Genomic DNA, 14,321 nt, shown 5'->3' with positions numbered 1-14,321 from the left:
CTTCCCATTTATTTGCATATCTAATGATTTTTTTAATTAAATTGATTGACACGATATATTATCAAAGTAATCCCTATTATGAAAATTGATTTGATAAAAATTACATATATTTTTGTATAAAATTATTTATGCGAATTGTGTTCAACCCAAAGGAAGATGCAATTTGACCAAATAATATTTTGTACATGTGATGATAAATGTGTGACAATTATAAGATGTTTTCATGTGAATAATAGTCGATCCAAAGAAAGACTATTATTTGACAGAATTTATTGTCAATATTTTATCATTGCGTTGAAAGTATCAATTAAAAATTATTTTTTCTAGGAATTAATGTTGTGCTAGTATCTTGTAATGGGTCTATTCTACAAAATATTTGTATGTTCTGTTATATATATTTTTATATAACTAAATTATAGGTGAAAGTTATGTAATTTTAAGACCTCTCATTTATTATATTAAATTGTCTTATATTTTTTGGTTAAATTGATTGAAACAATATGTTGTCAAAGTAATCTCTGTTGTGTAAGTTGATTTGATTGAATTTATATGGATGTTGCATGAAATTATTCATGCGAATTGTGTTCGGCCCAAAGGAAGCATAATTTGGCATAATAATTACATGCTTGCGATGGTAAGCATGTGGTGATTATAAATAGTGTGATTTTCCATGTGAATAATGAAATGTTCAAAGACAATCATTATTTGACCGAAGTAATCATCATATAAGTTTTCCATGTGAGCAATAAAGTGTCCAAAGACGACATTTGTTTGACAGGACTTATCACCAATATTTGCGTTGAGAGTACCTCTTGCAGTTAGTCTTTTTAAATCCAAAGATTGAGGATTAATGGTGTGCTAAGTATCTTGTTTGGCTCTTGAAATTTACCATAAAGATTATTTGTGCATTGTATGCTTGTTGTTCTCTTCTTTAATTGTTGTTGTTACTATGGTTTAAATTACTCATATTATGTGAATCCCAAATCTGCATTATAAAATTTAGAGTTTGAAAAGGGAGTTAGTTGAGAGTTGAGAATATTGCATAATTTTATTTATTTTTTATTTTTAGAAAAGAAACAAGAAAATAAGATAAGGAATTTCCTTGTTCTTTTGTAGGATGAGGCATATAAAGAAAATAGAGTCCCACTTACACTATTTAGTGTGTGAAGAATGGTAAACTTCTCATTTTTGTTTGTTTTAAAGTTAATTTAGTTTTGTAGCGAAAGTTGTTAGTGGGTAGATTTTGGTTCTACTACTTGCATAAGCATGTCTATACGATGCTACCTATGAAGTCATCCACCAAGTGATAATGAAAGATTCATCTATGTGAGCGATGACATAAAGTTGGAGTTGAAGCTATGGGAACTTTTATGCTGCTTTAAAAGACTCAATTTCATTTGAATTTGGTTGAGACATATATTGAGTTGTTTATTAAACCAAGTTTTATTTCTAATTTTGGACAAATTCCATTATTCTTGTTTAATTAGAAATAATAAAGTTAGTCTCTCTTGTGATTCAAATGTTACAAGTTATGAGTTTTTTTATGGATATTTGAGTGTTTTTATTGCAAACAATTTTGGGTGGTACAAAACTTAAAATTAAATGAGAATTTCATCACTTTATAACATAAACGCTTAAGTCATATCTCTTAATAGAGAATTTGGATGCTTGTGTTATAGAAAATTTTGGATCCTTTATATTAGTTAGACCTTATAGTCTATATTGAGTATATAAAGGGAAAATAAACAAACAAAAAGGAATTCAAGTGCTTAAAGAAATAAGGATGTCTAAGAACTAATACATACATATATTTGTGTTCTATTCCTTATGGATTCATGGAATGAACAAATGTATTTTATTATGTCCATAGATGATTTCTCTTTATTTAAATTATGAGAAGTTTTGGCCTCTAGACATTTAATCTTTCAAAGTTGAAGTTAAACTTCAACTAAGAAAAGAAAAGAAAATTAAGGTTGTCAAATGTGACTGTGGGAAATACTATAGTAAATATGACATAAGGTATAACGTTTGGAGTCTCCCATGTGTTTTTCTTCAATAATTGTGAAATTGTTTCACAACATGTAATGTTAACTAAACCTACCATGAACAAAGTTGCAGAATGATGAAACTAAACTTGTACAAATATGGTAAGAAGTTTGATTCTTCTCTACCAAAGTCACTTTGGGGAAAGACATTAAAGAATAAAATTTATATCTTTTTAGGATATCAATTAAAGTAGTCACTAAGAACCCCTATAGGTGTGAGCTAAGGAAATCCCAACATTAGGCACATGCAATTGGGGATGTCCAGCCGAAACAATGCCTTATAGGCTGCATGAAGGTAAACTGGACTTAAAGATAATTAGTTATAATTTTTTTGTTACATTTAAAGCTCTCGCATGTATAAGTTTTAAAATCCCACTTTAAGATCGTGTTTGAGATGTGCAAGACTCCTTGAGAAAATTGAGTTTAGAGGGGAAGGAAACATAAGGAGTGTTGTCTTTAAAGAATAACCTGTTATTAACAATAGATAAGTCTTTGTACTTGCCATTGTTCAAGAAATGGATATGGTTATTAAATAATGATGTTACTCCTAATATTATTAAAAGACAAGACAACATTGAGATTCTCTCTCAAGCACCATCTAAAGTTCAAACTTAATAGCCTCAAGAAGTGTTATTGAGAAGACCCACTAAAGAAAGGGAAATGTAATTTGATATGATTATGTCATATTTCTTAAAGAACATGAATATGACATTAGGTTGACTGAGAATGTCTAATTGACCTTAGTCAAGTCATGTTATACTCTAACTTTCAAGTGGATTGATGTCATAAATGATGTAATAAAACCGATAGTTGAACATGACATTTGAGATATTGTCAAATTGCTTGAAAGTGTGAAACCCATAAGTTGTAAATAAATATCTATAGTCGAAAGGGATTCAATGAGTAATATTGAGATATATAAAGTTTGTCTTGTCGCCAAAGTTTTACAAGAAGAAAGACATTGATCACAAAAAGACTTTCTCTCTGATTTCTTAGAAAGACTTTCTTAGGACTATAATAACACTATAGATCATTTTGATAATTATTTTTCATAAATGGATGTAAAAATTATGTTTCTAAATAGAAACAATAGTGAAACACTTTATACAGTGCAGCCAGAAAACCTTGTTTAAGATGATCTAAAGTCTATGGTATGCAAACTAAAGAAATCCATTTATGCTTTTAAATAAGTCTCTCGTCTATGATATTACAAAATTCATCAAAATTATCTCTTATGGTGTTGAGGTAAATTTTGTTAATGATTGTGTGTGCTAAAAGTTAAATGAGAGTGAATTTATTATTTTGGTATTATATGTTGATGGAAGCTTGCTTGTGGAGCTTCTATGGAGGCTGGATCTTTGAGCTTCAATGAGGTCCTTCAATGGTGATTTTCCATCATGGAGATGCAGTGGAAGACAAAGGAGAAGAGGAGAGGGGAGGCATCATCCACTAGGGAATAAGCCATGGAAGAAGGAGTTTCACCACCAAGAATGTGCCTTGGATAAGAAGCTTGAAGAGGATGCTTTAATGGAGGAAAAGAAAGAGAGAAGGGAGAGAGCATGAAATTGAAGGAATAAAAGAGGGAGAGAAGTGAAACTTTAAAGTGTGTCTCATAAGACTTTCATTCATCAAAGTTACAACAAGTGTTACACATGCTTCTATTTATAGACTAGGTAGCTTCCTTGAGAAGCTTTCTTGAGAAAACTTCCTTGAGAAACTTATTTGAGAAAACTTCCTTGAGAAGCTAGAGCTTAGCTACACACACCCCTTTAATAACTAAACTCACCTCCTTGAGAAGATTCCTAAAGAAACTAGAGCTTAGCTACACACACCTCTCTAATAGCTAAGCTCACTTCCTTGAGATGAGAAGCTAGAGCTTAGCTACACACCTCCTATAATAGCTAAGCTCACCCCTATTCCAGAAATACATGAAAATACAAAAAAAAGTCCCTATTACAAAAACTACTCAAAATGCCCTGAAATACAAGGCTAAAACCTTATACTACTAGAATGACCAAAATACAAGGCCCAAAAGAAGAAAAAACCTATTCTAATATTTACAAAGAAGAGTGGATCCAACCTTGACCCATGGGTTCAAAAATCTACCCTAAGGTTCATGAGAACCCTAGGGCCTTCTTTAGTAGCTCTAGCCCAATCCTCTTGGAGTCTCTTGCTCATGGCTTTGGTAACTGGTCCCTTCCTAGAGAGGATTGCATCACATCCTACTATCATCATATGGTTTATTGTTGCAAAATTATATTGCAATTTATCATGTATTCTTAAGTTTATTTTTTATTGTCATAAAATAATTTTTTGTGCGAGTCCTAAAGTGATATATGAGTAATATTGGTATGCAACACTGGAAAGTAGTAAAACACATTATGCATTAATTGAAGAGAATAAAAAACTACATGTTTTCATATCGAAAGTCTAGAAGTTTAAAGATCATTGGATATTCTGACTTTGATTTTTTCGAAATGTCTTAATAGCAATTACTCCACATAAGGATCTACATTTAATCATGTTGGTGGAGTTAATATTTTACTATGAGACATCATACTAGAATTTATGATTGCTAAATTATTGTAATTAGCTTGCCTGTTGTTGCCAACATTAAGAAGTCATCGGGTGTTTATTGAGACAATATCTTATCGGTCTTATTAAGGATTCAACCAAATAAAAGTTTGTTGACATAAAATATTTGGTTGTTAAATAAAGAATTCAGAAAATACAGATTTGTATAAAACATATAGGAACTCATTCCATGTTAGTTGATCCACTTCCTAAAGGTTTGACACTTAAAAGTTTTTTTCCATGAACACACTATTCATGTGGGTGTAATTCCTGATGATACCTTAGTTTAGTGGGAGTCTTGCTTATATTCTATATCTTTATGACTTTCAAACATTTTGTTGTTTGAATTTTTTGTAGAAATAAAGTTGAATTTTATCATTTCATTATCAACTTGTTTTGTTTGTAATGTTTGTGTCGTGTTTGGATATATCTCTATAAAAAATAAAGTTTGGACCAGTTGAAAATAGGCATGACTAAGATCACATTGCATGTAATTTTCATGTTACTTATCCATATTAACTTATGTCATTGAGTGTGTACTCATGTAGTGGTCATTGAGGTCTAGTTACATTTGTTGTAGTGACGAAAGCCACAATGATTCCATCATTGATACATGAGATGAACCAGGTTGTTAAGAAAGTCTAAAGGTAAATAGCATACAGATGCGCACTAAAGGGTTTTTGATATAATTGTTACAATATGTAGTCCAAGTGGGAGATTGTTAGAATTTTCTATTCCAATAATTAATGTGGGTTAATATTATAAGACAATTATATTAGCTATTTATCATTAGTGAATTTTATTTTATGTGATAAAATTAAGTGAGTCCGTTAGACAATTAAATTAGATGATATAAACTTAAATGAGCATATGTCAATGTTGGCCCATTAGGGAATAATAGAAATCCTATTAGGTTAACACACTATAAGAATGCTATGGTCCCTAATATACCGAACCGTCACATATAGTTTCTCTTCTCTCCATATGAAAAGTTACAAGGTCCTATTAAGGAATAAAGATGTTCCGATTGAGGAAGAACTATGAAGCCACCAATTACCTACGGATTCAGATTTCGGTGCATTTGTTTGATTAATCACTATGGATTCAGGTATTCCTAAAACTCTTCTTGTTAATCTAACGTAATATGTTCGTGATAATTATTGATATTTTATAAAGATTCCCTAAAATTCTAATAATGCCTTATAATTCCCAATTATACTTATCCTTGGATTTATAACTTGTCTATTTTTTTCTATATATGTTTTTTGAACTGAACATTAAGCATCAAAACTCTATGTTGTGGAGTCAGATTCTCTCATGGGATCACCTTGAAATCTTTACACACCCTTTTAGTAACACTTTTCACAAAAAAGGAAGAAATCAATCTACCACCTTAAGTCTCCACTTTTGTAAGTTATAAGATAAGATGTTCTCCCCTTTTTCTAGAAACAAGTGTTCACAATTCAAACATCATAAGCCATAAAAAAGTCAATAATAATTTGTCCTTCCTTATTTAGATCTCCAAAATCAAACCCGTCATGCGTACTTTTAAATTGCCATTTCTACCGGCCAACATGTTTATTAAGATGGCACCTAAGAAAACCTTCATCTCTGGCGAAATGCCTTGAATCAACCCCCTCTAACTCTTGATAGTAAAATCAAGTTTACTAATATATAAGTCAATTTTTGGGAAAACAGATTTTTGGTAATACCATTTTTTTCTTCTTCATTTAACCCTCTCAAACCAAATAATATTATGATAAATAATAGTATATAAATATTTCTGGATACTTTTTGAGTTTTTATCTTGATTTCATTTCTTTTTTATTTTCTTTAAATAGCCAAAGGATAAATTAACAATAAAAATACAAACATATGCAACAAAGAGATAAATTAAAGTGAAAGCATTTTGATTTTGGTCTTTATTTTTTTTCATCTTCTAGAACTTAAAATTATTGTTTTTAATCCTTATACAATGAGTGAATTTTGATTTTTTTTCCTGTGAAATATTTTTCATTGATTTTCTTCCCTCCAAAATTTGAAATAATTATTTTTAGTCCTTAAATTTCATGTTAAGGTGGATAAATAAAAAAAAATATTTCAGGAATTTATAATTTTTTTTTAGGTATCATTGTACCAACAACACAAATTTTACATAAAATATTCATTTAACTTTCCGTTAAACACATAGTAGTAGACCACAGATACTGCATTTTTATTATTCTGATAAACTTTCCTGTATTTCTGTTTTATGTCATTCTGGTCACTACTTGTGGTATAGAATGATTCTTTTGATATGTGTCTTTGGCCTCTTTCAAAAAAAAAAAAAAAAAAAAGAGTAGACCAAAGATAAAATTCTAACTTTTTGAAGAATTAAAACAATTTTTTCAGCATTATTCTTTTTTGGAGAAACATTCACGTGTTTTGTTCATCCTTTTTTCATCAGTATATTTAGAGGCATGTGGCATGGGATCCTTAGGGGCACGATGTCAACCTAGTTGAAATCACTACTCCTAAGATGATGTTCTAGCATGTTTTTTTTTTTCCTTAAAAAAAAGAGAAAGAAATATAACAATTTTTTTTAAAAGACTAAAATCAAAATTTATTATTTTATCATGGACTAAACATATATTTAAGTTAAAAAATGGTATAATTAAAGACTCAATTATTATTTTTTAGTTTATAGACATTCTTAATAGTTTCCAAATAATTTAAGGAAGAAGTAACTAATTTAACCATAAATTAAAGGAACAAAGCACCATGAAGGATTACCCTTTATTACAACAAGTGCAAGACAAGACCTATCCACAGGCAGGCACCAATCGAGGTTCTGATTTCTCAGCACTGAGCACTCTTAAAACCAATAACGGTGAACCAAACTAACAAAACCATCCATCATCATCATCATCGACATCAACAATCTCACTTTTCTCTCTTTTTTTTTCTCATTAAAATATAAATTGCTCTCTTGTCTCCCTCTTCACCCACTAACCCTCGATCCTCATCCACCTCTCTCAGTTCCCTTCCATCAAGTTTCGATCTGGATCCACTTTTTCCACACCCAATATTTCCTATTCCAACCCCTTTATTCATCTCCACGTAAAACTCAACAAAAAACGAAAAAAAATCAATATGGGTTGCACCATGAGGGAAAAGCACATCAGAGCTAATCGGAGACCCCGATCGGTGAAGCCGGACCCGGATTCTTGCGACAAAGATGCCATATCCAAATCCATAGCCGAGTCTGGCCTCAAGCCCTTCAAATACCATCTGGGCCTCAACGATTCTTCCCAGAGTCCGAATTCGATCCCTAATGCTGAGGAAACCGGGTGGGGTTACTGTACAGAGGAACAATTGGAAGAGATTCTGTTGAAAAACTTGGAATTTATATACAACGAAGCTGTTTCGAAGCTTGTTGCGTTGGGATATGATGAGGATGTTGCTGTTAAGGCCATACTGCGAAATGGACATTGTTATGGTGGCATGGATGTGCTGACGAATATTTTGCACAATTCCTTGGCTTTTTTGAATAGTAATAGTGATAGTGGTGGTGGTGGTGGTGGTGCTGGTTATAATAGTAATGGTGGGAATTTGGATGAGTCTGACCCTGTGTTCTCTGATTTGAGGCAGTTGGAGGAGTACTCTTTGGCGGGTATGCTGTGTTTGTTGCAACAAGTGAGGCCTCATTTGAGCAAAGGGGATGCCATGTGGTGTTTGCTCATGAGTGATCTTCATGTTGGGAGGGCTAGTGCTATGGAGATTCCGGAGCCGGGCAATGGGAGCACTGTGCCGGCTGCCGGTGAGGTTGGTGCCAATTTGGTTGGTGCTATGGCGCCAGCTTTGTGTAGGTTTCATGGGGGGTGGGGATTTGGAAGTGGGGGAGGCTTGGAATTTCCTGTGAATGGGATATTCTCTTGTGGTGCAGAGATGAATTTGCAGCTGCAACGAGACATTGAGTTTCCGAAGAGGTTTAATCTTTCTCCTTCAATGAAGTCCTTGTTGAAGAGAAATGTTGCTATGTTTGCTGCTGGTTTTAGGGCAAACTCCAAGCAATTGCAGGCACAGGTGAAGGTCGTTCCCGGCCGGAGTACAGTGCCTAGTTTGGATTCTTCGGCTGTATCTGGGACAGAAGTCCCGGCTGAGCAGTCCGGAGGAAATTCACAGAATCTTGATAGCCAAGATGCTGTGAATTCGGTGCAGAGTAAATTTGGTGATTTGAATCTTGATGAGAATTTGGAGTTAGTGGCGGAGGATCAGAAGGATGAGGTGATAGTTACTTTATTTCATCAGATTAAGGATCTTGAGAAACAGGTCAGTGAGCGAAAAGATTGGGCTCATCAGAAGGCAATGCAGGCAGCAAGAAAGCTAAGCAGTGATCTGACTGAGCTCAAAATGTTGCGGATGGAAAGAGAGGAGACTCAAAAATTGAAGAAAGGAAAACCAGTGCTTGAGGACACAACCATGAAGAGACTCTCAGAGATGGAGAATGCTTTGAGAAAGGCCAGTGGTCAACTGGACCTTGGGAATGCAGCTGTGAGGAGACTAGAAACTGAGAATGCAGAAATGAAAGCAGAGATGGAGGCTTCCAAATTAAGTGCATCAGAATCGGTGACAGCTTGCTTAGAAGTTGCAAAAAGGGAGAAAAAATGCTTGAAAAAACTTCTAGCTTGGGAAAAACAGAAAGCTAAGCTGCAGCAAGAGATTTCTGATGAAAAAGAGAAGATATTAAAGACAAAAGAAATATTGGTTCAGATTAGACAATGTCAAAAGGAAGCTGAGGTTTGCTATTTATAGTCCATTGTTGATTTTTATATTTGACAATGCCACACACAGACCACCAGAAAGAAAAGAAAAAATGTTTTTGAGCATTTGCCTATGTTTGCACAGAGTAAGGTTATCGATTGGACTTGCATCTCGCATGTCAGAATAAAAGTAACATACTTCAACCACAAGGTGTAGCTCAATCTTCAAATTGAGCTTCTTGTGGGTGGACTTTACCTGTTGTGGGAAAGGCTTGAAGTTGAAACCCACTGGAAGCACTCTGTGGCCAGGGACACGCCGATGCCCAAACAGGGATCAGTCCACACCCGAGAGGGGGTGGAATCACCTCATGGCCTTACTGAAAAAAAAAATGTGTCAAAATCAGACATCAATATGACTTAGACTAATCCAACATAGTTTGCTATTGTCTCATTGAAATTTATAGTTTCTGCATAGAGGAGTTTAGTCATTTTAACCTGAGCAATTGAATGCATATCAATCTTGAAGATTATAAAAAATTATAGTTTGGTGTAGTAGTTCATAATTGTGACTTGAAAAAGATGAAAATGCAGTATTTTTTTTCCTTCTTTTTTGTTTTATTTCATATATATTGCATATTTAGCAATATGCCATGTATGATTTGAAGCATGGGGATTTGAAAAGGGTTGTGATTGGGTTGAACACATAATTGACATTTGTTTCAGAATCAAGTACATGACAAGATACTTCAATTCTATGGGACAATTAAAATTGTCCACTGCCATGTTCATGTATAATATGTATATATTCACACTGTTTTCCGATTGAGTCCTGTGAAAGTACTACACCTATCACTAACATTAAGGAGTGGGGCTCCACTTGTCTGGCAAAATAACAGCATCTTTGACCAGTATAATGTCATGCTACAACAGCTCTATGGAAGTAGAGACTAGAGAAGTCTTTGACAGTTATGAGAATTTGGTTATGTCATGATTTGCTATTGCAAATTTGTGGCCTTGAGTTGCGGCTTCCATCCCAGAAAAATGCAGCTGTTGCAACTGCTATTATCCATGGGAACGAAATCCCTTCTATACTCCTGTTGTTTTGTCACTTTGTGTGTTATTGAGCCTGTTTTTATGGGTTTCTTTTTTTGTGATTTTCCCTTGTTTTACATCAGAATTGCTTATGTTTTTTTTTTTTTCTAATTATAGTCAAAATCCTTGAATTCTCCCTTCTTGAGACACGCACCAAAACTGACCTGTGTTTTGTTTGTGCCACTGACCATACTTTTCTGGCGTCATTTCTGGTCATCCCAAAGATCTTCAGTGCTGGTTTTGGTCAACCCATGGATCTCTAGTATTGTTTCAAGTCAACCCTCTGTTCGTGTATCATGATACAGATCTTTGGTCTCTGTTTTTTGTTGTTATTTCTTGTGTTGTATTCTTACTTCACACTTCATGGTCTATATTTCTTTAATTATTCTGTGTTCCTCCCCCCCAACTATTTGGGTCTGCTTTTGTATCTAATGTGGTCTTTTTTGAAAAAAGCTAATTCCATCATTTTTTTCTTCATTCCTATGTTCTCATTTTTCTTGGTTGCCATGGCTTCATCCACTTGTTAAATTATAATTTGGATTGAGGATGATGTGTTTTGTATGAATTAGAAAACTCTCAATTTGGTCGTCTAAAATTATATGCATCACCACATTAGTTCTTCAAAAAATTTGATCATCAAATTACTCTCTGAAAGATTCTTTTGGTCACCACTTTAGTCCTCCAGAGATTGTCACAAATTAGTCTGTAAATTTTTTTTTCCATCACTTTAGTCTTCTAATAAGGACTAGATTGGTGAAACTTTAGATCTTTTCTCTCAAAGGTTTAATCTATCATCGAATTAGATACTCAAAGATTCTTTTTTTTTCATCACTTTAGTCCTTTATTGGTACAAATATGGTGACATTTTGGATCTTTGAGGGAATAATTTGGTGGCAGACTATATTTTTAAAGGACTAATTTGGTGACAAAATCTTTGGAGGATTAATATGATGATAAATTAAATCTTTGAAGAATTAATTTGGCAATCAAATTTTTTGAAGGACTAATTTAGTGACGTAACTTTGAAGGACCAAATTGATTGTTTTCTCTATAAACTATTAATCTTGTATTTGTAATCTTCTATAATATATAGCAGCCATCCCACTATCTTGTTACAGCATTTTGGGATTGGGCGATTAGCTACTACATGTCACTATTTGGAATTGATAATAATGCTATTGACAAGCCTGAAAAATATGTATGCCGGGTGTTTGAGGATTATGTTTTGGAGCTTTAAATAATTATTTTTGTGGGATCTTCGGAATGTGTATGATGATAGATGGGATTTAACTTCATCCCAAAAAAGAAAATGCCTCTATGATATTTTAGGAAATAGGATAATGTAGCTTAAATATATACCAATTTCATTCCTTTTAGGTGTTTTTATTAAAACTAAAATATTTTTATAGAGCTTAATGGTGATTATTTGTCTATGTAGCCAATTCCATCTATTGGAATGAGGCTTGGCCGTGTTTATTCCCTCATGTCATGTGGAATGTATCTCTTATGATTTGTTAAAGATTTTGCAGTACTCATGTAACTATTTGATTTGAGCTAATCTAACCTCTCAGTTACATATTTATGTGTGTTGCTCTTTGCCTGCTAATTCTCAACTTTATATTCCTATTGGCACCATACCACAGTCTTTCTTCGGGTGGGGTCTTTTAAACTAATCCGAATCAAAGAAACATCCTCTGTCATATTGTGAGGTGTATCACTGCAGTTTGAGCCCAGCCTTGACATATTCAGAGTTTTTGTCATCATTCTTCCTCGTTCTCTTTAGATTGAAATTGAATTGAATTAAGGTTTAAATATATTGTCCTTATAATAGAAAAAATGTTTGCTTGTAGTCTCTAAAAAAACCATCTCTTTTGGTCCCTTATTTATGGAAATGTTTCAAGTGGGTTCCTTGTTATTAACACCGTTGACTGAAGTGGAAAGGAAGGACAAAAACTACACCTTACACATTTCCATAAACGAGGGATCGAAAAGAGATGATTTTTTAGGAACCAAAAATGAACATTTCCTTATTTGCAGGCACTAAAAGCATATTTAACCCTTGAATTAATGTCAATTGAAAAAATTTACTTTATTTTCTTGTATTCTGGAGTTAATCACTTATGTAGATTATTTTGGTTTCAGTTATCAGCTATGGCATACTATGCATTCATGGATATTTATTTCAGTGGACATGTGAAAAACGTGTATCCTTCAATCCTTGATGATCCTTACGTTATATTCTCTAGTTGTTTTCTTATTCATAATCATGGAAGTGTATAATCTAGTTATTGATGAATATTACACCGGAATTTTTTTTCCTGTTAATTCCATTTTGAGTTCTGATTTAGTTTAGCCAGGGTTTTGTCATCTCCATGCAATATATTTGTACTGGTTCCTTCTCCTCACCACTAAATCCTCATTCTATGGAAACTTCAGTTCTGTGAAAATATGTTACTCCTGAAGCATTTACTTTCTTTAATAACTTGTTACAGGTTAAGTGGAAGGAGGAGCTGAAGGCTAAAGAGGAAGCCCTAGCACTAGTTGAGGAGGAACGACACTGTAAGGAAGCAGCCGAGTCTAACAATAAGAGGAAGCTCGAGGCATTGCGTCTGAAGATAGAGATAGATTTCCAGCGCCACAAGGATGATCTACTAAGACTCGAGCAGGAGCTTTCACGGCTTAAAGCATCTGCTCAGTCTGCTGAGTTGCATAACCAGTCAAGCACTTCACCTACAAGCGACTGCAAGGGTGCAAAGCCCCAAAGAGAGACCATTGCTAGGCTGCTTCAAGAATTAGATAATCTGGAGGACTTTTCTGAGAAAGAAATAAATAGCAACAGAGAATGCATTGTATGTATGAAAGATGAAGTCTCCATTGTTTTCTTGCCATGTGCGCACCAAGTTATGTGTGCTAGTTGCAGTGATGAGTATGGAAGAAAAGGCAAGGCTACTTGTCCTTGCTGCAGGGTTCAAATCCAACAGAGAATCCGTGTATTTGGGGCAAGTTCCTAGCTTGTTTGAAAGTTATGTTGCAATGGGACTTGGGCTGGGTATACCCTGTGAATTTTTACATAATTTTGTGCCTTTAATCAGTGAGGCTACTTATCTCACATTACATGCTGTGAATTGTGAGCATGGTTAGGAAATATTATTATTATTATTATTATTTATATAATATAAATAAAAAACTAAGTCCTGGCATCAGAATCTCCCTTAGAATGTCTGAAATATAATTGGTTACTGCCGTTGGCTTGAAAATAAGAAATGGGCAATTGTGTTGTTTTATTTTGAGAACTTCCTTTCCCTAATGTGCAAGTCTTTATCGTTTCTCTAAGTATGGTCCCTAATGGGCTTGGGTTGGACTCATGCATCATAGCACCAGTGTGATGGTTAACTTTTAGGCGTTTTTTTTTCTTCTGTACTTCTGGAAATGCAGGAAGCAATTTGGGAAATGCAAGAAGTAATTGTCTTAATTTCCCTCAAACATTATTGTGGATGTAGCCACCCCCATTAGCTGAATCATTCTTAAGGATTCGATATTTATTTTGTGCATGTCGATCAACCTCCCTAGTTGGATAGTTTATAGTCCCTTAAAGGTTGAGCTTGAAAAGCTCATAAGCTTGTGAGGGTCAACCTCCTCGATTCCATAGTATCTCAAGCGTCAAACTTAAAAGATGTGTGTGCTTGATTTCATTAGTTTCCTTGGTTAGACGATTAACAACCTCTCAAGCATCGAGCCTAAAAGTCATGGATGCTTGTTCAAGTTGACCTTCGTGGATGAATTGTTCATATAGTCCATCAAGCATTGAGATTAGGCATGACAATTCAATCTAAACCTGTGCTGTCTATTTGACTTGTCCTGGCATTGA

General features: G+C 33.9%; 1 protein-coding gene across 2 annotated transcripts; it reads left to right on the top strand.

Annotated features, from left to right (window-relative positions):
• Window positions 1-7,403: 7,403 nt before the first annotated feature.
• On the top strand, window positions 7,404-13,656 carry LOC100797917 (MND1-interacting protein 1). 2 transcript variants are annotated; one of them, XM_041011225.1, is made up of 2 exons: window positions 7,404-9,398; window positions 12,596-13,656. In XM_041011225.1, exons 1-2 carry the CDS (start codon window positions 7,752-7,754, stop codon window positions 12,731-12,733), a joined length of 1,785 nt encoding a protein of 594 aa, XP_040867159.1. In that variant the 5' UTR covers window positions 7,404-7,751; the 3' UTR covers window positions 12,734-13,656. The 2 variants fall into 2 exon arrangements, with proteins under 2 accessions (XP_040867159.1, XP_003549979.3); XM_003549931.5 differs by having other exon boundaries at window positions 7,406-9,398; window positions 12,946-13,656.
• The last annotated feature ends 665 nt before the right edge of the window (window positions 13,657-14,321 follow it).

This window comes from Glycine max, chromosome 17 (genome assembly GCF_000004515.6).
Source record: "Glycine max cultivar Williams 82 chromosome 17, Glycine_max_v4.0, whole genome shotgun sequence".
NCBI classification, from domain to species: domain Eukaryota; kingdom Viridiplantae; phylum Streptophyta; class Magnoliopsida; order Fabales; family Fabaceae; genus Glycine; species Glycine max.
Note: the sequence above shows the minus strand (reverse complement) of the source record. Positions and strands in the feature narration are given on the sequence as shown.